Source organism: Erigeron canadensis, chromosome 5 (genome assembly GCF_010389155.1).
Source record: "Erigeron canadensis isolate Cc75 chromosome 5, C_canadensis_v1, whole genome shotgun sequence".
Taxonomy (NCBI): Eukaryota; Viridiplantae; Streptophyta; class Magnoliopsida; order Asterales; family Asteraceae; genus Erigeron; species Erigeron canadensis.
The window spans coordinates 34,508,789-34,534,248 of record NC_057765.1 but is presented as its reverse complement, the minus strand read 5'-3'; the positions used below and the strand labels follow the sequence as shown (position 1 = coordinate 34,534,248).

Here is a 25,460-nt window from a genome sequence, read left to right as displayed (position 1 = left end):
TAACAATGTACGGTTCTTGAGATAAAAGTTTTTGAATGAATTATAATAACAACTATTGTTAATGGAGAGGATGTGTGGTACAAAATTGTTCTTTTGGTCATTTTGGTAGGGGTTTTCTCTATCAAATTTTTTCCTATTATTGTATATGTACGTAAAATTGTAAATGTAAAGGTTTTGGTGTAACATACATTTGTTTTCCTTTTGTGCATGCTAAAGTAACAAAGCCATTTGCATCAAAACCAAAGCAGCCATGGCAGGTGGAGAAGCAAGCGACAAAAAGGAACTGGTTGGATCTTCCGTCAGATGTGATGGAAAATATACTCTCTAGAGTTGGTGTTTTTGACATACTTCAGAATGCCCAAAAAGTGTGTACTACTTGGCCTTGAATCTGTAAAGAGCCCGCTGTGTGGAGGGTCGTTTCTATGGATAATCCTCCAGACGCATGTGGACTGATTGCATGTCGGAATATATGTAGGCATGTTGTCTTTAGAAGCCAAGGCCAGATGGTTGATCTCTCTATCGGTGGCTTTTCCGATGGTAAACTTCTTGAGTATATTGCTGATAGGTACGCGAACACCTTATTCTATTTTTAAGTTTTGTAGTACTTACAATAACACTCAAAATATGCTTTTTATTGTACTGGAAGTTGATGAATAAACTGTAGTTTCTGCGCGGCTGATTTCCCATGATATGAAAGTTGATTCTTTAATTGTTTTTTGTTTAAAGTTTGGCTGCTTATACGCTGATCAAATGAACTAAGTTTACATATATTATTTTGATAATGATAGACTTATGTTCGAAGCTATGTTAGGCATTAACCACTTTTGAAAACCAGTGCGCTGGGTCATGAAACACAAAATACAGCCCTGGATTAGTAAACTATATTATAACTGAATATAATTGTCCTTGCCACTTGGGTCCATAAAATGAAATCTGCACTTCAGCATTCCATAGACCCAGTGCACACGATCAGACCTAAGCATATGATCTGTGATGTTTGGTCAATGAGTTCCAGAGCCTGTGTCTGATTGGTTTTAAAGAAGTAAGGGATACAACACATAGGTAACACCGGCCCACTTTTCATAGTTAAATCACACGCGTGTAATATTTATTATTTAAGCAGCCATAGGCCATTTGCTCCATATGCACTGCAGTTGCTCAGGGATGAAGATAACTTCAGCTGATTAAGTCTAATTTGGTAGCTGGTAATATACTCTAAACCCATTTTTATCTAGACAGCGACTCACATCATCCTCTATCATACTTATCATCAAAGACTACAGTAAGTGTTGGCAGAAAAGAACCCTTTATGTAATTCCACATGACCTGCTTAATTTTTAATCCAACACCCCTAAATAAACTCTATCTGCATTTGATTTTTAACATGCAGCTTCTTTTCTGTAGATCCCTAAAATAACTGGTAAACCTGTGCATAATCTGATACTGTTAGATTGAAATATAGCATTCCCAAGTTTGACAATGGAATGATGCTGACTTTCTATTTTTCCTTGTTTCTCTGGCAGATCAACTCAGCTTAGACGTCTTGAAGTTATCTATTGCTTTGGAGACATGTATGGAGCCTGGGGTGAATCTTTGAAGAAGTTATCATTTTTGGAGGAACTTAGCCTCTTTGAAACAGGAATCTCAGACAAAGAGATCGAAGAAGCTGGCCGCTACTGTCCCCTGCTAAAAGCGCTCAAAGTTAATATAAAACCGTATGTATACTGTGATGATCATGTTAATGATGAGAAGTACATGAGTGAGAGGAATGCTTTAACTGTAGCGATTGGGAAAACCCTGCCTATTTTAAGGCATCTTGAACTCATTGGAAATTCCATGACGGATACTGGGTTAAAGGCGATTCTTGATGGTTGTCGTCTCCTTGAATCACTTGACTTACGTCAGTGTTTCTACATTGATTTTAAGGGAGACCTTGGAAAAAGATGTTCTGAACAGATCAAACATCTAAAGCTTCCTGATGATTCTCTTGTAGGCTTCAAATATTATGAAGAAAATGTTGACGAACCATGTGATGTTACTTCTGAGTCTCAGATATATTTTGATAGTTATGATGGTCCTTTCTACCGTGGCTTTAACAATGATGATTCTGATGATGATTATGATGAAGATGATCATTTGGAAGACCTTTTGTTGTGTCATGAGGCAATGGCTTTTATGGCTATGTTCAAGTAATCTTCAATGCAGAGAAAGGTGAACTCTGTGTTACCATGGATTTCACTTGCCAAAGTCCTTTTTGCATAGGATGCTTACAGTGGTTGATTTTGTTTTCCTTATAATAAAGGTGTAGCTTCTGGCTTCAATAACAACCGTCTTTTTGTGTTTGACAGGAAAGTTGAATTTGGCAATTACTGTTTTTGGATGAAGGTGTAGCTGTTTAGTTCCAGAACGGGTTTTTTTTGGCTTTGGCTGGAAAGTTGAATTTGGTAATTACTGTTCTGCTGATGGTTGTCAATTACCAGGAATGTAATTTTAAACCTCCAAACATTTATGGGTTATCCATCTTTGTGCTTAAATTCTTGTAGACGTCTATTTAGAATTTTATCATATGTTCATGGATTTGAAATGCCTTTTCTTGATGGTTGTGATCTTGTTTCACTAGTTATTTCGTTAGAAATCATATGGTAGTAGATACTGTTGGAAAAATAATGATTCGTATTATAAATATAATGTAAAACATGATTAATAACACTAACCTGAAGATCCTGTGGAACCTGTTAGTTGATTCAGCATTCTTGCCATTGAGATTGGTTCCCAAATTAAGGTGATTATAGGTTAGATGGGGAAGAAGATTAGAGAGAAAATACACACACAATTAGAGAGGGGGGGGGGCGTGATTAGTGATTCATTAGTCCCTAATGATGATTAATGATATTATATTTATATATATATAACATTTATACTTAGCCCCCTTGGTGTTTTGTGTAATGTGTATTATTAGTCTCTTTAATTCTAATCACCTAATGGGAAACCCTATATTATGTCATTAATAGTAAATATGCCCATCGTATATTTACCGACATGAGGATTTCATTTATTTGTCAATTATCATATCGGACTGATATATGATCGGTGAAGGTCATAACTACGTGAGTCCAACATTCTCCCACTTGACCAAGCGATCATTTTATCTATGAGTATCACAGTTAATCCGGTCGGGATAATACTCATTTTGTTTTAAACCGAAATCATAGCCAATAAGTACAGTCGTAGAGAAGAACATCAACTCAGGACCCTCACTAGTCAAACTATGACTCAAATTTAAAACTAAATTAAGCAATGATCAATTGACTAAGACAAATTTTGTTACAGTAATGTCCATACATCATTATGCATGCTGAATGTAAATAATAGACAAACAAAATCTGAATACAGAGGAAAATTTTATTAAATTCAATAATAATGACCATGACAAGTACAATATGCTATCAAATTAAATCTTTTGTAAGCCCCATCTTCGACACGTGTCCTACGAAGATATTAGGAGGAAGACCTTTGGTCATCGGATCCGCTAGCATATCATTTGTACTTATGTACTCAATACAAAGAACATTTTCCTCAACCCGTTCGCGTACAAACAGATACTTTGTATCGAGGTACAGTCCAGCGCCAGTCGAACTGTTACTGTTCGAGAAAGTTACGGCAGCTGAGTTATCACAGTAAAGCTTCAATGGTCTAGAAATAGAATTGACGATTTTAAGTCCACTGACAAGGTTCCTTAACAACATCCCATGACAAGTGGCATTGTAAACGGCAATATATTCAGCCATCATGGTGGACGTTGCAGTCAGTTTCTGTTTTTGACTCCGCCAAGAGATAGGTCCGCCAGCTAACATGAAAATATATCCAGAAGTAGATTTCTTGTCCTCTTTGCTTTTAGCAAAATCGGAATCAGAATATCCTACTACTTCTAAGTCATCAATCCTTCTAAAAGTTAGTTTGTAGTCTTTGGTCCTTTGCAGATATCGTAGAACCTTTTTAGCCGCTTTCCAGTGTGCCAATCCAGGATTAGACAAATAACGTCCTAGCATACCGGCGATGTAAGCGATATCTGGTCGAGTGCAGACTTGAGCATACATAATGCTCCCAACTACAGATGCATAAGGTATCATCCTCATCTGCTCCTTTTCAATCTCAGTACTCGGGGTTTGGAAAGAACCGAATACGTCTCCTTTAACTACTGGAGCTACAGTGGGCGAGCAGTCCTGCATTTTATAGCGTTCCAGAATACGGTCAATATAGGCCCTTTGAGAAAGACCCAGAACACCATTACGCCTATCCCGGTGTATTTCGATACCTATGACATAAGAGGCCTCACCGAGATCTTTCATGTCAAAATTCTGCGAAAGCATGCGCTTCGTTTCATGCAGCATATCCAAGTTGTTACTTGCAAGTAGGATGTCATCTACGTACAAAACGAGGATTATGAAGTTACTCCCACTGATCTTGAGATAGGTGCATTGATCCACTGGATTCTTTAAGAAATCTTGTCCTTTCATGACTTCATCGAACTTAAGGTACCATTGACGTGACGCTTGTTTTAACCCATATATGGACTTCTTCAACTTGCAGACCATGTGCTCTTTACCTTTTGGAATGAATCCTTCATGCTGCTACATGTATACGTCTTCTTCCAAGTCTCCATTAAGAAAAGCAGTATTGACATCCATCTGATGTAACTCGAGATCAAAATGAGCTACTAGTGCCATGACGATCCTTAGGGAATCTTTACGAGACACAGGAGAAAAGGTCTCTTGATAATCAATTCCAGCCTTTTGAGTATAGCCTTTTGCAACCAGTCTAGCCTTATAGCGTTCAACATTTCCATTCGGGTCTAGTTTGGTTTTGAAGACCCATTTACAACCTGTTGGTTTAGATCCTTCAGAAAGTTCAACCAAATCCCAAACGTCGTTATGTTTCATGGAACTAAGGTCCTCAATCATGGCGTCATTCCATTTAGAGGCTTGGTTACTATTAATGGCTTCTTGATAAGAGGTAGGATCAGTAAGCTTTCCAATGTCCTCATCTTCAGCTAAGAAGGTGACATAATCATCAAAATTTGTGGCCCTTCGTTGCCTGGATGATCTTCTAAGCTGAATTTCGGGTTCTGTAACGGAAGGTTCTTCATCATTCGCAGCATCAACATTATGATTAGGAGGAGGATTTTGATTAGGAGAAGGATGATCATTGATATTAGGAGCGTTGTGATTAGAAGAAGGTTGATCAGTGGTTTGAGCAGCGTTGGGTACAAGAGGAATGATTGGAGAAGGATGATCATTGATATTAGGAGCGTTGTGATTAGGAGAAGGTTGATCAGTGGTTTGAGCAGCGTTGGGTACAAGAGGAATGATTGGAGGACTAATAACCGACGAGTGGTTTCCCCCCGCATCTTGTACTTCATGCAAATCCAAGTTATGATTTGTCGTGCTCCCACTGATCTCTGAGTTCTCAAGAAAAGTGGCATGCTGCGTGTCAGTGATGGAAGTAGTATGGGTAGGACAGTAAAACCGATAACCTTTTGAATTGTCTGGATAACCAACAAAGAAACATGTAATGGTTTTAGGATCCAGTTTCTTTAGGTTTGGGTTATAGATTTTAGCTTCAGCAGGACAGCCCCATACTTTCATATATGCTAGACTTGGTTTCTTACCTGTCCAAATCTCATGAGGAGTTTTAGGGACAGATTTGGATGGAACCCTATTGAGGATAAGAACGGCTGTTTTTAAGGCCTCAGTCCAAAGGAAATTAGGTAAGTTGGTGTTGGCAAGCATACTTCTCACCATGTCCATTAAGGTTCGGTTTCCCCTTTCAGCAACACCATTTTGTTGAGGAGAACCAGGCATGGTGTATTGGTTAATAATGCCATGGTCTTTGCAATAATTATGGAAAGGACCAGGAGCTTGACCAATGTCAGTATGTCTGCCATAATATTCACCTCTCCTATCTGATCTTACAACTTTTATCTTACGATCAAGTTGATTTTCAACCATAGTTTTATAATCAATAAAAGTTTGCAAGGACTCAGATTTTTCCTTAATTAAATACAGGTGCATGTAACGCGAATAATCGTCAATGAATGTAATAAATGATGTATGACCAGTGATTGATGTGGAATAAGGGCCACTAATGTCAGTATGAATTATTTCCAACAAGTTGGAACTCCTAGTGGCTCCTTTCTTGTTACCTTTAGCCATTTTGCCTTTAAGGCACTTAATACATGTTTCAAAATCACTGAAATCAAGAGAACGTAAGATTCCATCTTTCACGAGTCGTTTCATGCGATCTTGTGAGATGTGGCCAAGACGTTTATGCCACAACATAGAGGAATTCTCCAATTTCTTAGGTGATTTTGTCTTTGTTTTAGTTACATCATCAACATTAAGAGACAACAAAGACTGGGAAAATTTATGATCTAGTTCTAATTTATACAGTAATCCATCCAAAAAACCACGACCAAACAATTCATTATTTAAAGTAATAGCAATCTTGCCACTACCATGAATCATTACATAACCTTCAAGATCAAGTTTACCAATAGATACAAGATTCCGAGTAATTCTCGGTACATATAAGGTATCTACTAGTCTAATAGTCTTTCCGGTACTCATATGTAAAATTAAGGTTCCCATGGCTTCGACATCTAAGAGATCACCACTTCCAACTCTAAGCTTTCTTTGGCCCTTTGGTAGCTTCTGGATTGTAAGGAATCCCTGCATTGAGTTGGTCACATGAACCATAGAACCAGAGTCACCCCATCATGTATTAATAGGTACATCAGTCATAGAAGAATCAAATATTGCATAAAGTACGTTACCTTCTTAGCTAGCCATTCCTTGAATTTAGGGCAATTTTTCTGAGTGTGCCCATTTGCACGACAGAATTTACAATGAAGTTTGCCACTCAAGGGATTAGAGCTAGAAGCAACTGCACCAGGATTGGTCTTAGGGACTTTATTTGCATTCTTATTACCAGAATTACCAGATCTACCCTTCCTTTTCTTAGAATTAGCAGTGGTGGTAAGATGAACAGACTCAGGTTGTGCCAGTTTGAGGCGTTCCTCTTCTTGCACACACATCAAAATTAGATCACTCGTTGACCACTTATCCTTCATAGCATTATAATTCACTTTGAAGGTGTCAAAACGAGCAGGTAAGGATGTCAATATGAAGTGCACAAGAAAGTTATCCGACACTTCCATTTCAAGGCTCTTAAGCTTATTAGCCATGTCAGTCATCTTCATGATGTGTTCACGAACACCACTGCTACCATCATATTTCAGAGTAAGCATTTGCAGCATCAAATTACTTGCCAGCGCCTTCGATGATCCCTTGAAATGATCCTTTACAGATTTGAGGTATTCCTTCACCTTGTCAGAATCAGGAATCGCTCCTCGGATGCTGAGGTGGATTGTATTCTTGACCAGCATAAGTGATAAGCGATTCGCCTTTTCCCATCTATCATAAGCCGCCTTCTGCTCCCTAGTGGATTGCTTGGTAATTGCAGCAGGTTCATCCTGACGAATAGCAAGGTCGTAATCTAACATGCCTAGAGTCAGCATTAGTTGATCCTTCCAAGAACATAGTTCGCGCCAGTGAGTGGCTCAATGCCAAAGTTAGGTACTGACAGTGGAGATAAAGAGAGTATGAATTTACAATACGAGTTAAAGAAGGTTATTTATAGTGATGTAGTTAGCTGTGTAAAGCGGACTAAGTGAGGTCTCTTAGAGTAATGGAACTAAATTAAGTATGCCTAATGTTCCTAAAGTTATGAGACTGTGACCATTATATTAATGAAGCAAGTGATAAGTACGCTTATAGTAAACACCAAAACCATAAGCTAAAATTAGGCTCCACTTAGATGTTACATCACCTTTGGGCAGAAGTAACTAATATCTAAGCGAAAAACATGAGCTTTAGGTTCATGCAACACAACACTTATCTTTTGACCTTTGGGCACAAAATTAAGCATCGTGTATATTATGCATGAAAAAGAGTTCCTTTTGCTACACATAACATATTAAATCACTTTTGGGCAGAATTAATACGCTAAGTGTTTATTATGCTAAAGGAAAAGAAAACGCAACACGAGAATCATATTTGACCTTTGGGCACAAACAATGAAACCATGTATTAGTGCGAAGCCCCCAAGGATTACGGGGGTCCGGGGGCAGCGCCCCTGGAAGCGGGGTCCAAGGGGCAGAGCCCCTGGCTGGGGTCAAGCTGAATCAAAAAATTATTTCTGAAAAATTAGAGACAAATTTGACCATAAAATTATGGGGTTATTTTAAGACCGTATAATTTCAGATTTCGATAAAGACTAAATCAAAAGACGACTTAGGTTAACTCGAGATCAAATTCAATAAAGACTAAATCAAAATCGACTAAAATTAATGTCGAATTCAATAGAGACTAAATCAAAAAAGACGACTTAAGTTAACGTCGAATTGAATAAAGTCTAAATCAAAATTTAATATACGGTCAAATTTTAATAGTGCAATAAAGTCGAGTAATGCTTTATATTTAATTCGACTGAAGCTTAGGTCGAAGTTAAGCTAGCATAAGATCGAGGTTAGCCAATATTCAGGTCGAGGTTTGACCTTGGCTTAGGTCGAGGTTAAGAGCTAGCTTTAGGTCGAGGCTAGCTTCGCTTAGGTCGAGGTCGACCATGGCTGAGGTCGAGCTTAGGTTAGGTCGAGCTCGAGGTCGAGGTAAGCTAGCTAGGTCGAGGTCGAGGTAAGCTAGCTAGGTCGAGGTCAAGGTAAGCTAGCTAGGTCGAGCTTGGTTAAATGAGGTCGAGCTCGAGTTAAATGAGGTCGAGCTCAAGTTATGGACTTAAGGTCGAGCTCGTGTGAAGCTTAGATAGGTCGAGCTCGAGCAGGAAGAGTTTAGGTAGGTCGAGCTCCAGCCTAGAGGTCGAGGTCGAGGCTAGAACGTCTCATTAAGGTCGAGCTTGACTTGTAAGCTTAAGGTCGAGCTTGAGTAGATCAGCTTAGAGGTCGAGCTCGACTAGAGTAGCTTAGGTCGAGTTCGAAAGGTCTGAAGATAGTGAAAACACGATTTAAACATCAAGATTAAGAGTAATTAGGATCAAACTCAAAGAAATTAGATGAGTTTTATCAAGAACACGAAGAACATAATTAAGATTCTTCAATTTTTCTAAGAAAACAAGGCTTTTTATGATCAAAATTATAACCAAAACCTTATTATTGTTTATTAAAATCACGTTTTTAATTTTATAAACCATTTTCGGTTTTAATAATAATATGAATCAAGATCAAAAGAACGAGGCTCTGATACCATATGTTGGAAAAATAATGATTCGTATTATAAATATAATGTAAAACATGATTAATAACACTAACCTGAAGATCCTGTGGAACCTGTTAGTTGATTCAGCATTCTTGCCATTGAGATTGGTTCCCAAATTAAGGTGATTATAGGTTAGATGGGGAAGAAGATTAGAGAGAAAATACACACACAATTAGAGAGGGGGGCGTGATTAGTGATTCATTAGTCCCTAATGATGATTAATGATGTTATATTTATATATATAGCATTTATACTTAGTCCCCTTGGTGTTTTGTGTAATGTGTATTATTAGTCTCTTTAATTCTAATCACCTAATGGGAAACCTATATTAGGTCATTAATAGTAAATACGCCCATCGTATATTTACCGACATAAGGATTTCATTTATTTGTCAATTATCATATCTGACTGATATATGATCGGTGAAGGTCACAACTACATGAGTCCAACAGATACGACATTTGGTTTTTATTCGAATTTGAAGGCTCATGCCTTTTCCACTTATCTGATGGTTTGTTTATTAGTTATTTGTAATTTATCAGTGGACAGTGTCACAAAAGGTGGAAATAGTGTCAGCTAAGAACCTGCTAACACTTTTCGCGGCAAGCTGATCAGGTGTAGAGTGTCCTCTATAAGTGTGCTATTTTCTATAGACAGCCTGCTTGTCCTGGGTGGCTCTTTTGCGGGCTGGTTTTTACCGCCCTTAAATGACACTTCTGTATTATTCTAAGTGATTCCAAAATCCAAACCCACAATCATGCTATAGGCAAGTTTTATATATAAATAACAAAAGGTCGTTAGTGGAGTTACAATTCATGGCCGTAAAATTTTTTGTGTAAAAAGTAAAAACTAATCGGAGCAAGTACAAAATGATACAAATTATGTAAAATAAAACTTTGAAAAATACTCATATATAAATATTTCCCACCTCGCGGAAAATTTTAAAGCATGTCTAACATAGTAACATAAATTTATTTGACATTTGTATACTTACTCAGGTGATAATAAATTAAATTTATATTATTCTCTAATAAAGTAAAATAAATGGGGAAAAAAACATATAAAAATAGTTAAAATATGAAATAGCCATTAATAAATAATAACCGATAACAAGTAAGTTATGGATAAAAAAAAATTATACATTAAACCTTTTACCTTTTTATCAATGTTTTAACAATAAGTTCGGACCGGTTCTATCCGGTTACCGAGACATGGCTGATCTTTACTGTTTTTTAATAAAAGTTCGAAATGGGCTGTTTTTTATGGTCACCTATAAAAACGCATTTTAAAACATTGTTTTTTTATTAAGATAGACAATAATTTGTAATGAACAAAATCATCCTTATCTTGAGATTTTACAAAAATTTGTTTTCATTATATCCCGATTAACAAAAAATGGGTTTTTGAGACGCTTTAATATGCCCCAATAAAAATGGGCACTCTATGTTTTGGACTTTTGGTCATATTATGGAAGAAGTCGGGCATCTATGTAAGCGATCATTGTGGGTTTGTTGGGAATGTGCATTTTTCATTTTCTTTTTTCTTTTTTTGGGAGAGGGGTGGTCCCACAACCATTGTTGCCGGAAACTTAACTTTTAAAATTAGAAATTTTCGGTTTTAAGACTTTTACTGTGATATTTTTGGCTTTATAGTATCGGAATGGAAGCCGCTAGCCAATGCTCCTCATCGTTCACCCTTATTCTGACAAAATTTCATGGGCTTGCATTTTACTTGATATTGTTATTAGTTATTTGATTTAGCTTTGTAATGTTATTTTAGTGGTGGCGTTATCAGAAAAAAAAATTTTATGTTGGTAACATTTTCGTTTTTGTTCCAATTTAAGCAATATTTTAGCCATAAAACTAATAGGTTGCTTGTGATAATATCGTGGAACAAATTATGTTGATGGAGTTTAGTTAAATAAACGATGATAACAAAAATTTCGTAACATGAGAAACGAATGATTTGGGCAGTATTTAGGCGGATAAACCTTCGGGTTGGTAGCATGACGTCATCTATTCCTGATCAGCTGACCCCGGATTTTTCTAAGTCCCATGTGTTAAAATAACACTTTTCTAGCTACCTCTCTTAACAATGATTTCTTTAAGTTCATTGGTAAGAATTGTCAACCGCAACCACAACCTAAACCTACTTTTTGGTGTTTTGTTTTTTTTTTTTTTTTGCCAAGTTGACAAATTTTGTTAAATTGCCAATCATATCTTTGGGCCTAAATCACAAGAAAGTAAATTTATAAAACACTTATTTATTGGGTTTTATTAGGTTTGAAATAACATTATAATACATTTATTTTGTTGGGTTTTTATTTTTCCGTCTCAATTTAAATGTTCTATTTTGACTTCTAAAGTTTTTTCACAACTTTGGCCGTAACCCACAATACATGATGTCATGATGTAAAATATTATAGATAGATGGAACACTTTGAGTTATAAATACCTTGTATATGTTATACAATACATTGTATATGTATTGAGTTTATGAAAGAGGGACATCTCATTTCTTTCTTTACATGTATATGATTTCATTCGACTAGCGATAGATGAGACACTTTGAGTTATAAATACTTTGAGTTATAAATACCTTGTAAAATATTGTAGACAGATAGGACACTTTGGTCAAAGTGAAGAACGAATGTCTCTCAAACTTGAGAACCGATACGCCCAAAAGAGTAACGGGCCAGATCATGAGTTCGATTTTCTTGTCTTACCGGATCGGGTTTTGACTCGTACATATGCCTACTTCAATCCATCTTTCACCCAAAAACAAAGTGTCCCTCAAAAACATGTTTTTTTTATATTTTTCTCATTTGCCCAGCTTGTTTTGCCAAATAAACCCACCATTCCCTCTTTTACCCTAAACTAAAAATTCAAAATCCATCAGCTTTCCAAAAAATAAAATAATAAAAAAAAATTCAAAACCCTTGGCCTCCCTTGCCAAAATCTAACCTCTTCGACTTCTCCCTCTTATTTAATTATTTAACCTAAATTAAATCACCCTCTCATCTCATTTCTCAGGTATTTTAATTTCTATATAATTGTACTTTTATTTTTTCTTTCGTAAAGATCTGTGTTTAGGGTTCATAATAACCGTTTCTGTTAATAAATTTATGTGTTGCTTGATTTTTAATTCCAGTATATATGTTTTCCTCATAAATAAACAATCATATATATATATATTTAACCTTAGTGTTTGCGGACTAATATTTATTATTTTTTTCTATAATGATTTGTGCACTGGTAAAGCGACAATGATGTCATCAAAACCAAATCGTCGGCAAAAAGGCAAACAGAAATCCGATTGTGCTCAGAAACCCACCAACCAACTGAATTTCAATAAGGATGATGAGGACGAAGAAGTGATCGAAAGAGTTAAGGTCAGAAAACTGAATTTCAATACACTGGGTAAGGTCGACGATCTCCAAAAGATGATTTCTGCTGAACAGGGTGCGTATATATATATATATATAATTCTCACTATATATCACATAATTTTGTTATTGAAAATGTTGATCCTCTTTGATGTTTACACCCGACGTCCCTTATACTAATTTCAACAAAACGAATTTTTGTATAAAAGTAATATTTTTTCGAATTTTGTTTATATAGAATTAGAAAAACACTATATGCGTAAAAGTAACCCGTCAAATACTTCAAACATATTAGTATTTGTAAAATACAATTATTAGTTATTGAACTCTCTTTTTATGTAAAAAAAAAAATTAAAAGGTGGACTTCTGCTTGACCAACTTGATCCTATTTTTCCAATTTTCCAACTTTAACCTGTAGGCCAACTGTATAGTTTGAGAACATCAAAATCACCTTAGATAGGCACCGAGGTCGAGTCCTTGCCAACTAGATGCCTAGATGGCCGAGTCGGCCAAGTTTACAAAAAAATCATTGCATATAATTATGGTAACAAAGTAAGTAGAATGTCATATATATGCGTTTATGTATGTGAATGTAAATATGTTGCTGGCTTGGTGTAACATGCATTTGTTTTTTCTTTGTGCATGCTAAAGTAACAAAGCCATCAACATCAAAGTCAAGTCGACGAAAAGGAAAGAAGTCAAACTCTCTTCGGAAACCCAAGCATGTGAAGCAACCAACAGTGAACTGGTTGGATCTTCCGTCAGATGTAATGGCCAATATACTCTCTAGAATTGGCGTGTTTGGCATACTTGATAATGTCCAAAAAGTGTGCACCACTTGGCATCAAATCTGTAAGGAGCCTGTTATGTGGAGGGCTGTTTCAATGGACTATACACAGCGATGGGGAACCAGGTCTGCATGTCTAAAAATTTGCAAGCATATTGTGGATAGAAGCCAAGGCCAGATGGTTGATATCTCTATCAAGCACTTTTGTGATGATGACCTTCTTCGGTATATTGCTGATAGGTATGTGAGCTTATTCTGTTTTCCGGTACATTGGTTTCTATAGTTATTTACGGCTGAAATATTTCATAATATTGCTAGTAATTACCTTTTCCAATGATTTTCTGTTAGCCTCTTTATTAGTTTTATACTTTCATAAAACTTTAAAAAGCAAATGTTAGGAAAGCTTAAAGAGCCAGATATCTGATGAATACGTACTTATCTATTTAACTCTTTGTTAATTTTTTGTACTACCTATGTGTCTGCTTTATTATTTATTGACTCGCCGCAAGTTTTTTTTGGGGTGATTTTGCTGTGTATGTTCGAATCAATGGTATGCATTCACTGAAGCTGAAAAGCAAGTGCTCTGGGCTGTCTATGATAAAACTTAACCCCAGGCTCCAGCAAAAGATACTAACTTGTAGCTGAATATAAACTGTTATTAACTCTTGGGTCTAAACAATGCAATCTGCATTTCAGGACTTGATAAAACCAAGTGGTTTTGAAGTCTTGCACGATTTGACTTAATCAAATGATCTCCCCCATTTGAAATCACGATTCACATTCATCTATGGGTTAAGGTTTTTTTTTATTTCCCACACGAGTATACAGTAACCTAGTGTTTAGGCATGTATCAGTTCTGGCCAAAACAGTAATGCAATTTGCAACACTGGACCGCTTTCCAGATGAAATCACACTTATAGGATAATTTCGCTTGAAGTACTGCAGCTGCCCAGTAGCGATGGTAACCTCAGCTAATAAAATCCAATCTAGCAACTGTTATTATGCTCTAAAATCCAATATTGTTAGACAGCAACTTTAATCATCTATCGGTAATCATATATCCACACAAAAAAAAATTTTTAAGTACAATGCCAGTAATTTAAGAACATTAAATCAGCAGCTTTCGTAAAATTAGAATAAACCCAATATAGCATATCGTTAGGGAATTTGATACTTATTATCATGGACTGCGGTAAGTGTATGCAGCCTTGAAAAGAACCTCTTTGCTAATTTCACTTTCACATGACCTTCGTTTCCTTAATTTTTAATTCAATCCGCCTAAATAAACTCTATCTGCATATCATTTATAACATGCAACTTCCTTTCTTTAGATCATTAAAATCACTGGTAGACCCCTGTATAATGTGATAATTTTTGATAGACATATAGCAGTCCCAAGTTTTAACAGTGAAATGATTGTAACTTTCCATTTTTCTATGTTTCTCTGGCAGATCAACTCAGCTTAGACGTCTCGAAGTTATCTATTTTTATGGTAGATTGGATAGAGTCTGGGGTGAATCTTTGAAGAAATTATCTTTATTGGAGGATCTCAGCCTTGAAAATACAAAAATCTCACACCAAGATATCGAAGATGCTGGCCACAACTGTCCTCTGCTAAAAACACTCAAAATTAATAATAAAGCATATGCACACTTTGATGATTATGATGAGGAGTCTGTGACTGCCCAGAATGTGTTAGCTGTAACAATTGGGAAAAACCTACCTGAGTTAAGGCATCTTGAACTCATTGGAAATACCATGAGGAATACTGGGTTAAAGGCAATTTTGGATGGTTGTCATCACCTCGAATCGCTTGATTTGCGTCGCTGTTTGTATATTGATCTGAAGGGAGACCTTGGAAAAAGATGTTCAGAACAGATCGAACATCTAAAGCTTCCTCATGATTCTCTTGAAGGCTATCAACATCTTGAAGTGGAAGATGATGTGACTTCTGAGTCTGATTATTGCTATGGTGGCTTAACTTGTTCTGATTCTGATGTTGAAATGGATTATAATACATTTTTGTCAATGTTGTGATGTTGAATGAGGCGATGGGTTATGGCTAGGTGAACTCTATGTTAGCATGGATTTCACTTGCCAAAGTCCTACACAGGATACTTAAGAGTGTGGGTGATGTTTTTTTTGGATGAAGGTGCAGCTGTTTAGTTCCATAACCTCTTTTGAATTACTGTTTTTGGATGAAGGTGTAGCTGTCTAGTTCCAAAGCAACCGTCTTTTTTGGCTTTTGGCAGGAAAGTTGAATTTGGTAATTACTTTTCTGCATATGGTTGTCTAATACCAGGAATGTAATTTTAAACCTCCAGACAGTTATGGGTCATTTATCTATCCTTGTGCTTGAATTCTTGTAAACACTGCAGACTTCGAATTGAAATGCCTTTCCTTGATGGTTGTGAATCTTCTCTGTGATCTCTCATGTCTATCTCTATATACTTACAATTGAGATCTCACATGTCTCTATCTAGAACTTGTTATATGTTATGATTCTCTCACTTTATATGTAATATCTAACTTTGTTTATTTCTATTGCCTGTATTATTACTATTATATGTTATGCCGCTATAGAAATGTGTATTCGATCATAGTAATCAAAGACATGATTGCATGACTTGTGATTTTTTTCCCTTCATGGATCATGCTCAAGAGAACTAAAATTTTAATTCCAACTAAAACAATAATCTATATCTATACTACCTATTAAAGCAAATCTCTCAGTTTAATCTTTAAACATTCTGTCTTTAAATTGTCTAACCTACCCCTGAACTTTTACATTTTATCAACAGAATTTTGTCATCGTCAAGTATCAGCAAAAGTTACCGGTTAGTTGATGACGGAAGCTAACAAAAAAGACTTTAAAAATTTGTATGATTCTTTTAAGAGACCTATTGGTCTAACAACTAGGGTTGGCAACCCACCTCCCACTCCCTTTTTCACCACTCACTTTTAACCAATCATATTATGTCACCTTAACTCCACCACTCAATCAGCACTCATCCAAATTTCATTGGCATCCGACCACTCACTTCACTATTCACTACATTTTTAATTTAACTATATATACATATACGAAACAGAAAACATGCCTATATATACATATACACAATCGAAATAGAAAACAAATCAAACAGAAACACATACACATCCATATACATAGACGAATCAAACTGAACATATATATACAATCTATATGCACGTGAATACTATGTCGAATTAAACAGAAAACAGAACTATATACATACGAATCGAACACAACTATATATACATGCATACGAAAACAGAATGCTTGAATACATACACACATACGAAAAACGGGTTGGGATGACGGCGGGAGGCTTGATTTTGAGGTGGCGTTTGTTGCCGGTAAACGGGTTGGGATTCATGTTGAACTCGACCACCGCGATTTACATAGCCTCGGCCACCACGTATTGATCTCACGTTTGTTATTTCTTGGATCCATTTGATGAAGTGTATGTTGGCATATGATCTTATTATTATAAGTCGCATGTCCGGGAATAATTTAAGCCTACGGGGTCACACGAAATGACACGGTAACTCGATAATAACAATTGATATATTAAAGTAATATATTAATTAGTTTGATCACGAAATAATTAATTAAACATAGTTAAAGGATTAATTATATTTAATTAATTAAAAAGGAGGATTAAAATGTGAAAATTGGAAAGTGGGCTTGGACCTAGGTCCATGACATGGGACGGTTTCATCAAGGCTTTCCATAGCCTTGAGGTTGCTTAATTTCCAAGTAATGTTAACCTAAAATTACCCTATAAATATAAGGGCTAATTCCTAGATTTTTCATTCATTCACACAAGAAAAAACCTCTCTTTTCCTCCTTCTATTCCTTTCGGCCGAAAACACAAACTCATAAAGAGTTTTGGTTTTGTCCGTTCGAAAACTACATAGAACATATCACTTACAATTAATGCTTTAGCATTAATTAAAGTCTTTGGTTTTGTTAGTTGATAACAAAAGGATTCGATTCATAAGGGTTTTCGATATAAGGGGATAAACAAAGATTGTTAAGTTCGTGATCGGGGTACTAGCATACATTATTCGGGGTGTCTAGTGTGCGATCGTGGAGGGGTTTTGCTTTAAACCCTAAGCATTAATAATAATCTTATTATTATTATTTCAATTGGATCTTTGCATATAAGGTACACGTCTCGATTCTCTCTTTGTTAATTAATGTGATTGCATATATGTTTCGATTTCTTCCGTTGCGCTTATTCGTGATCTTGTATGTTTATATGTTCATATATTCTAACAGTGGTATCACGAGCCACATATGTGATCTATTAATTACAAAGATCAAAACTTGAAGGGGGGTTTAAGGGTTGGTTGAATTTTAATTAATTAATTAAAGTGGTTTTCTTATTTTAATTAATTATTATTTTCGTTTTAATTAAATAAAAAAATAGGGTTTTGTTTAATTAAAAGTTTTAACCTTGTTCAATGGAGATTGAAACCCTCAAACAAGTTTTGAATTGTGAATTGATTATGTGATAAATTGCATGATTACGTGTATCGTTTTATTTATTGTTAAATAAAATAGTAAAATCACAAGAAATCCATGCAAAAATTTTATTGTGATTTTACTGGATATATAAAGAGTTATATTATGCAAAGAATGTTGATCCAATAATTAGGGTTAATTATTAGATAATTAAGTGACAATGTGATTTTTGCGTGTAAATTTTCTGATGTGCGACAGTTTACTAGAAAAATCATATAAAATAATCTGTAATGAGTTAGGAGTCTTGCTTTGGACTTTAGAAGCCCAACACATAGGGATACAACTTTGTAGTTTTGGTCGAAAGCTGAATCGGACCAGAAACAGGTGTAAACTGGTCATCAAGCTGCTGGAAATTTCCAGACAGAAAGTTTTGTGTTTTATGTGCAACTTGTTTTTGTTTAAAGGCTTACGCAATCAAGGTAACTTGATGCATGTGGTCCTTTTCTTCGGAAGGGGGAGCCGTGATCTTGTATGTTTATATGTTCATATATTCTAACAGTGTATGTGAGTGTGTATGTAAATTGTGTTATACATACAGAAGAAGAATAAGACTAAAGAAGAAGAAGAAGTAAAAAGAAAGCAAATGCAATGAAAGAAAAAAAAAATAGTTGTTCAGAAAAATAGCCACAAAGGCTGGTAAAAAGATACGTTGGAGTCCTCGTGAATTGTACAAAATGGATGGTCGACTGCGTGGTGTGACCACTCATTTTCATACCACGACGCGTGGTGGAGCGTTGGCGGCGGTGTTGAGTGGTGGTGCCATATCCATAATGCACCCATATTCCATCCGTTGCCAACTCCCTAACAACAAGTGTTGATAGATAAGGACAAATATGTCTTGTCTTAAAGATAAGACAAAAAGGAACATAAAGTAATGGTTTTAAAGTGTCACGACATGCACTTGTCAAATTAGAGTTGGACAAGTGACAAACATCAATTCCGAAGTGAATCGTTGTCTATAAAAGGAAAGCAACCTATTAGAGAAATGTGTTCGAGTAATTAACATATAGAAATATATATGTGTAACTTTGCGTTTTTCAAATATTACTTTTTCAAGAACTCTGTCAATTAGCAATTCTTAGTGTTTGATAAATTATGTATTTATTAAACATAATCTGTATTCAGTGACAAGTGATTTATGATTAGAGCTTGTCTCTTAATCCTTTTATTTCACATTACTCATTGCAATTCTTTGATTACTCATCAATAAAGAATTTCGTTGAAAATGAACTTTGAGTTCTTAATTTTAATTTACTTTGTTGTTAAGTGTTGTTTACAAAACGATTTGGACCTAAAAAAATGGGCACTTCATGCTTTGGTCATATTATGAAACAAGGAAATGATGGATCCTCTTAAAAATTAGCTAAAAAATCTCCTAAAACCATAAATTGTAACATATTGATTTCATTAATTCTCTTTCATATATAATCTTATCCCTTGATTTTGCCATTTGTCTTTATCGAATGATTAAAAAGATTTTTAAGCTATTTAATTAAGAGGATTGATATAACTAATACGGACTTCTTTCTATATGACTAAGAGAGGATAGTTTTTTTTTTCCAAAGTGACACTTCTCTTTCCGTGTCAACTAAGTTTTTTACTTATGTGGCATATCCTAGTAATTTTAATGATTTTTAGATATATATTGACATTTAAATCTTTTTTTTTTAATGCTTATGTGGCACTTCATTTGTCACGTCGTCATTTGTCTACATGGACAATTTTTTTTTTCCTATCAATTTTAAATAGCAAATAAAATAGTCAAATATAAGATTAGAACTCATGATCTCTAAATTTTAATATAACCACTTGATCTAACTTAATATTTGTTTATTTTTTGCTAACTACGAATCCACGATAAATATTTAGCATGTATTTAAGGTAATTAAAAGACATCAATATTTGTAACTTATCACTTTCTATTTTCTTTTTGTATTTAATTATCTTTGTACGTTGTATATAACTTACTTTAGTATAATATAAAACTAGATTATATTGATAATTTTATCTATTATATTACTATCCGATTTTTTCAATATTAAATTAGATGTTTACTCTATCAATTTCACACATATATTTTGATATTTGTTTTTATATTTGATTTAATTTTTTACTTTTGCCTTCATAATTTTTTATCTTTATTTATTCTATTTTATATATGCCCCTTTTAGATTTTACTTGTATAATATCATTAAAAATCTTTTTAGTTATTATTCTTGTATAATATTTATTAATACTTTTTAAATATAAATGTTTTACTTAAAATCATATATTTGTAATTAATTTAATGTATATTTTACTATGCATCGAATGAGTATAATCTAATATTATATACAAGAGAAAAATGTGTACTCGGTTTTCATTTTCTCGGTTCTTTCAATTGGCATACGGTTTCGGCAATATAATCAACCCCATATGACCGATCAATGGGTTATCGTGGGAGCGTGATTTCTTTTAATATTCATTTTAATCTAGTAATAAAAAGATAATACACGTATAATTTAGTTACTTTACAAAGAGTATTGGTGTTATGTTCAACACATTTACGTTAGGATTACATGTCGGTGGTGTAGGCGACAACATGTCGGTGGTAGCAGCTACTACTTGTAGTGGTAACATACCCATTGAAGATAGTCTTAGAGAGAAAGAGGAAAGAAAGATATATATGTAAGAGTTTTATGTTTAAATAGGAGAATTTTAGAAAGAAAAAAAAATATGTTTAAAGGGTATTATGGGAATACTAAAAACCAATATGCTTTATAAAGGTTTATAGATAGATAGATTATAGATTACACCAATGTAAGACAAGATTCATCTTTATACATAATCTAGTCATTGTCTTTTAGATCAATTAAAAAACAAATCCTGAAATATGTTCAAACACATTCTTATTTATTACAGATTTCTGTTAATGACAATCTTATGAGTATAAATTATTCGGATACATTAAAATTTGTATTTTTGTTATGCGAAAATGCAAGAGTTGGTTTTTAATGTATAAAATATTAGTTTTTATGTGTATAATAACCTACTAAAGACAAATATTAAAGATATTATTATTATTTTCGTTTTTATAATCCCAAGCTTTATGTAACTTTTGTTTCTTAAATATAAAATTTTAAAAGTAACACTTCAATCCATCCTTCAGTCGTTCACCCAAAAAAAAATGTCCCTCAAAACAATTTCAATCTCCCGCTACTTTTATTACTTTTTACATTTGTCCCGCTTGTTTTCCCAAATAAATCCTCCATTCCCTTTTTTACCCTAACTCAAAATTCAAAACCCTCACCTTTAAAAGAAATAAAATAATAATAAATAAATTCGAAACCCCTTGGTCTTCCTTACCAAAATCCAACCTCTTCAACTTCTCCCTCTCATCTCATCTTCTCAGGTATTTTAATTATTCCTTTTTTTTTTCTTTTCTCGTTTTAGGGTTCATAATAACCGTTTCTGCTAATAAATTTGTGTGTTGCTTGATTTTTAATTCCAGTATATATGCTTTCCTCATAAATAAACAATCATATATATATATATATATATATATATTTAACCATAGTGTTTGCGGACTAATATTTATTATTTTTTTCTATAATGATTTGTGCATTGGTAAAGCGACAATGATGTCATCAAAACCAAATCGTCGGCAAAAAGGCAAACAGAAATCCGACTTTGTTCAGAAACCCCCCAACCAACTGAATTTCAATAAGGATGATGAGGATGAAGAAGTACGTGAAACAGTTAAGGTCAGAAAACTGAACGGCGTCGATTTCAACACACAGGGTCAGGTCGACGATCTCAGAAACATGATTTCTGCTGAACAGGGTGCGTATATATATAATCTGTACATATGTATATAATTCACAATATATTTCACATATATATGTATATGTATGGTGTAACGTTTGTTTTTCTTTGAGCCTGTTAAAGTGACAAAGCCATCAACATCTAACTCAAGTCGACGAAAAGGCAAGAATTCCAACTATGTTCCGAAACCCAAGCAGGTGGAGCAACCAACAGTGAACTGGTTGGATCTTCCGTCGGATGTAACGGCTAATATACTCTCTAGAATTGGCGTGTTTGACATAATTGAGAATGCCCAAAAAGTGTGCACTACTTGGTATCAAATTTGTAAGGAGCCCGCTATGTGGAGGGCTGTTTCAATGGACCAATCACCTCTGTGGACTGTCTGTCAGAAGATTTGTAAGCATGTTGTGAATAGAAGCCAAGGCCAGATGGTTGATATCTCTATCAAGGACTTTTGCGATAGAGACCTTCTTCAGTATATTACTTATAGGTATGTGTTGTAGCTTTTAGAATAACCGTCAATATTCTGCACTACCTATGTTTCTGCTTTCTTATTTAATGACTCAACATAAGTTTTTCCGCGGGTGATTTTGTTGTCTATGTTCGAATCAATGTTATGCATTACCTGAAGCTGAAAAGCAAGTGCTCTGGAGCGTCTAAGATAAAACTTAATTCCAGGCTCTAGCAAAAGATACTAAGTTGTAGCTAAACATAAACTGCTATTAACTTTTCAGTCTAAACAATGCAATCTGCACTTCAGCACTTGATAAAATCAAGTGGTTTTGAAGTCTTGCACGATTAGTAGATATCACGTATTAACTATTCACGTTGATCTAAGAGATAAGCCCCCCCCCTTCACTCACCACCACCACCAAAACAAAAAAAAACACACACACAAGTATACTAGTAGCTGCCCAAAAGTGATGGTAACCTCAGCTAATAAAATCTAGCAGCTGTTATTATGCTCTTAAACCCGTTTTTTTTTTACAGCAACTCGAATCATCTAGCGGTAACCATATTTCTCCAATTTTTTTTATGTAAAATGCCACTAATTTAAGAACATCAAATTAGCAGCTTTCAAAGAATAGAATGAACCCAATATGGCATATCATTAGGGAATTTGGTACTTATCATCATGGACTGCGGTAAGTGTCGGCAGCCTTGAAAAGAACCCCTTTGCTAATTCTACTTTCACATGACCTGCATTTGTTTAATATATAATTCAATCCGCCTAAATAAACTCTATCTGCATTCAATTTATAACATGCAAACTCTTTTCTTTAGATCCTTACAATCACTGGTAGACCCCTGTATAATTTGATAATTTTTGATAGAACATGTAGCAGTCCCAAGTTTTAACAGTGAATTGATTGTAACTTTCCATTTTCTTATGTTTCTCTGGCAGATCAACTCAGCTTAGACGTCTTGAAGTTATCCATTTCTTTGGTAGATCGGGTAAAGTTTGGGGTGGATCTTTGAAGAAATTCTCATTATTGGAGGATCTCAGCCTTGAAAATACAATAATCTCAGACAAAGATATCGAAGTTGCTGGCCACCACTGTCCTCTGCTAAAGAAACTTAAAATTAATCAAAAAGCATATTTACTATATGGTGATTATGATGAGTCCATGACTTACAGGAATGCATTAGCTGTAGCAATTGGAAAAGACCTACCTGAGTTAAGGCATCTTGAACTCATTGGAAATACCATGACGAATATTGGGTTAAAGGCAATTCTGGATGGCTGTCATCACCTTGAATCACTTGATTTGCGTCGGTGTTTGTATATTGATCTTAAGGGAGACCTTGGAAAAAGATGTTCGGAACAGATCAAACATCTAAAGCTTCCTCATGATTCTCTTGAAGGCTATCAACATCTTGAGTTGCCAGATGATGTTCCTGAGCCCGACTATTTTAATGATTATTGCTATGGTGGCTTAACTTGTTCTAGTTCTGATGATTCTGATGTTGAAATGGATTATAATACATTTTTGTCAATGTTGTGATGTTGAATGACGCGATGGGTTATGGCTAGGTGAACTCTATGTTACCATGAACTCAGCTTTAGACGTCTTGAAGTTCTCTTTTTTTTTTTGGATGTAGGTGCAGCTGTTACGTTCCAGAGCGTCTTTTGAATTTGGAATTACTGTTTTTGGATGAAGGTGTAGCTGTTTAGTTCCAAAACAACTGCCTTTTTTGGCTTTTGGCAGGAAAGTTGAATTTGGTTTTTACTTTTTGGCTGATGGTTCATGAATGTAATTTTAAACTTCCATACAGTTATGGTCATTTATCTATCTTTGTGCTTGAATTCTTGTAAACACTGAAGATGATGGTTTGGGATTTTATCATATGTAATATGTTCTTCGAATTGAAATGCCTTTCCTTGATGGTTGTGAATCGTATCTAAGATCTCTCATGTCTATCTCTATACACTTGTATTTGAGATCTCACATGTCTCTATCTAGAACTTGTTATATGTTATGTTTGGCTCTCACTTTATATGATACTCCTTCCGTCTCATTAGAAGTGTTAAGTTTTAGATTTTTAAAGTCTTTATATCCCAACTTTGACCGTAAATAAATTTATTTGTGTTATATGATACTTCATGAAAATTATATTATTTGATTAAGTTTTAGATATATTTTTGTTAGGTATAATTTTCATTAAATATTATATAACACAAAAAAATATATTTAAGGTCAAAGTTAATAAGCAAAGACTTTGAATATTCAAAATGTGACACTTCTAGTGTGTCTGTGTGAGAAGTAAAACTATATAAACTATATACAATATATAACCAGTTAACCGGTTTTAGTTAATCTTTTTTAACCGGTTTTAGGTTAACTGGTTTGTGTTTGGAAAGTGCTAATCGATCACTAACTGGTGGTTTTTAGTAACCATTACTCGATTAGTACCTTATCGGTTCCTAACCGGTTTCGATTATCGGTTAATTTTTGGTTCGGTTAGGTTTTAACCGAATTTTTTATTCACCTCTATCTAATACTCGATTAAGAGAACACATAATATGATAAGCATGAATCTTGAAAAAGGGACCAAAATTCAACTAGATGTCTAACACAACAATAATGAGTCATTATAATGGGCTATTACGACATATATGAAACTAGTCTTCAGGCCCATCCGATGAATAGATAATTTTAAAACACAGAACTTATAACTTTCGTTGCATAACACTAAATCATATAGTTTATGTATATTTGATATGTCAAGGAATGAATAATGATAGGTTATAACAAAAAAACATATTACAATTTAGTTATCACATACTTCTGACACATAATAAACTTCCATAGAAAGCAGTTGATTGATTAAAAAAAAAGATGCACAACTTGAAAGATTTAAAAATTTACTCAGTAACAGTATGATTCGAGCAACCATTAGTATGACCAATATCACAACTTAATCAATACGAAAGCTAAAGAAGAAACATATGAAAATTAAGTCCATATAAATATTGTTTCCAGGTAATCCCACTTTTTTTTCCCCAACTTTAGTTAAATAAAAAATTTGCAGTCAGTTATATCTAAACTTACGACAAACACAAACAACGGACTAGACGATTTAGAGGTAAGCTCAACAAAAAGG

General features: G+C 34.5%; 4 protein-coding genes and 1 long non-coding RNA gene across 6 annotated transcripts; 4 read left to right on the top strand and 1 right to left on the bottom strand.

Annotated features, from left to right (window-relative positions):
• The first annotated feature begins 422 nt into the window (after positions 1 to 422).
• LOC122601661 (putative F-box/LRR-repeat protein 23) lies at positions 423 to 2,009 on the top strand. Its single transcript, XM_043774403.1, has 3 exons — positions 423 to 565; positions 1,524 to 1,904; positions 1,994 to 2,009. The coding sequence occupies exons 1-3, from the start codon at positions 423 to 425 to the stop codon at positions 2,007 to 2,009; spliced, it is 540 nt and encodes a 179-aa protein (XP_043630338.1).
• A 25-nt stretch (positions 2,010 to 2,034) lies between these two features.
• LOC122598958 lies at positions 2,035 to 2,573 on the top strand. Its single transcript, XR_006323800.1, has 2 exons — positions 2,035 to 2,211; positions 2,349 to 2,573. It is a non-coding gene; the product is annotated as an uncharacterized LOC122598958 (long non-coding RNA).
• Positions 2,574 to 6,796: 4,223 nt separating this feature from the next.
• On the bottom strand, positions 6,797 to 7,561 carry LOC122601660. Its single transcript, XM_043774402.1, has one exon. It carries the CDS (start codon positions 7,559 to 7,561, stop codon positions 6,797 to 6,799), a length of 765 nt encoding a protein of 254 aa, XP_043630337.1.
• Positions 7,562 to 12,243: 4,682 nt separating this feature from the next.
• Positions 12,244 to 24,226, top strand: LOC122600587 (putative F-box/LRR-repeat protein 23). Of its 2 annotated transcripts, XM_043773330.1 has the most exons (5): positions 12,244 to 12,358; positions 12,587 to 12,787; positions 13,363 to 13,738; positions 14,950 to 15,564; positions 23,890 to 24,226. In XM_043773330.1, the coding sequence occupies exons 2-4, from the start codon at positions 12,592 to 12,594 to the stop codon at positions 15,533 to 15,535; spliced, it is 1,158 nt and encodes a 385-aa protein (XP_043629265.1). In that variant the 5' UTR covers positions 12,244 to 12,358; positions 12,587 to 12,591; the 3' UTR covers positions 15,536 to 15,564; positions 23,890 to 24,226. The 2 variants fall into 2 exon arrangements, with proteins under 2 accessions (XP_043629265.1, XP_043629264.1); XM_043773329.1 differs by lacking the exon at positions 23,890 to 24,226 and having other exon boundaries at positions 14,950 to 15,901.
• On the top strand, positions 21,396 to 23,892 carry LOC122600586 (putative F-box protein At4g05475). The gene is made up of 4 exons (XM_043773328.1): positions 21,396 to 21,441; positions 21,663 to 21,872; positions 21,978 to 22,344; positions 23,260 to 23,892. Exons 2-4 carry the CDS (start codon positions 21,668 to 21,670, stop codon positions 23,858 to 23,860), a joined length of 1,173 nt encoding a protein of 390 aa, XP_043629263.1. The 5' UTR covers positions 21,396 to 21,441; positions 21,663 to 21,667; the 3' UTR covers positions 23,861 to 23,892.
• Positions 24,227 to 25,460: the final 1,234 nt, after the last annotated feature.

What these genes read in the sequence shown, in the direction of transcription:
- LOC122601660 (XM_043774402.1), bottom strand. Translation starts at nt 7,561, where the DNA reads ATGTTAGATTACGACCTTGCTATTCGTCAGGATGAACCTGCTGCAATT.
- LOC122601661 (XM_043774403.1), top strand. Translation starts at nt 423, where the DNA reads ATGGATAATCCTCCAGACGCATGTGGACTGATTGCATGTCGGAATATA. An exon ending in CTTGAGTATATTGCTGATAG is followed by an intron (nt 566 to 1,523) that starts GTACGCGAACAC and finishes TTTCTCTGGCAG; the next exon opens with ATCAACTCAGCTTAGACGTC.
- LOC122600586 (XM_043773328.1), top strand. Translation starts at nt 21,668, where the DNA reads ATGATGTCATCAAAACCAAATCGTCGGCAAAAAGGCAAACAGAAATCC. An exon ending in CATGATTTCTGCTGAACAGG is followed by an intron (nt 21,873 to 21,977) that starts GTGCGTATATAT and finishes AGCCTGTTAAAG; the next exon opens with TGACAAAGCCATCAACATCT. An exon ending in CTTCAGTATATTACTTATAG is followed by an intron (nt 22,345 to 23,259) that starts GTATGTGTTGTA and finishes TTTCTCTGGCAG; the next exon opens with ATCAACTCAGCTTAGACGTC.
- LOC122600587 (XM_043773330.1), top strand. Translation starts at nt 12,592, where the DNA reads ATGATGTCATCAAAACCAAATCGTCGGCAAAAAGGCAAACAGAAATCC. An exon ending in GATGATTTCTGCTGAACAGG is followed by an intron (nt 12,788 to 13,362) that starts GTGCGTATATAT and finishes TGCATGCTAAAG; the next exon opens with TAACAAAGCCATCAACATCA. An exon ending in CTTCGGTATATTGCTGATAG is followed by an intron (nt 13,739 to 14,949) that starts GTATGTGAGCTT and finishes TTTCTCTGGCAG; the next exon opens with ATCAACTCAGCTTAGACGTC.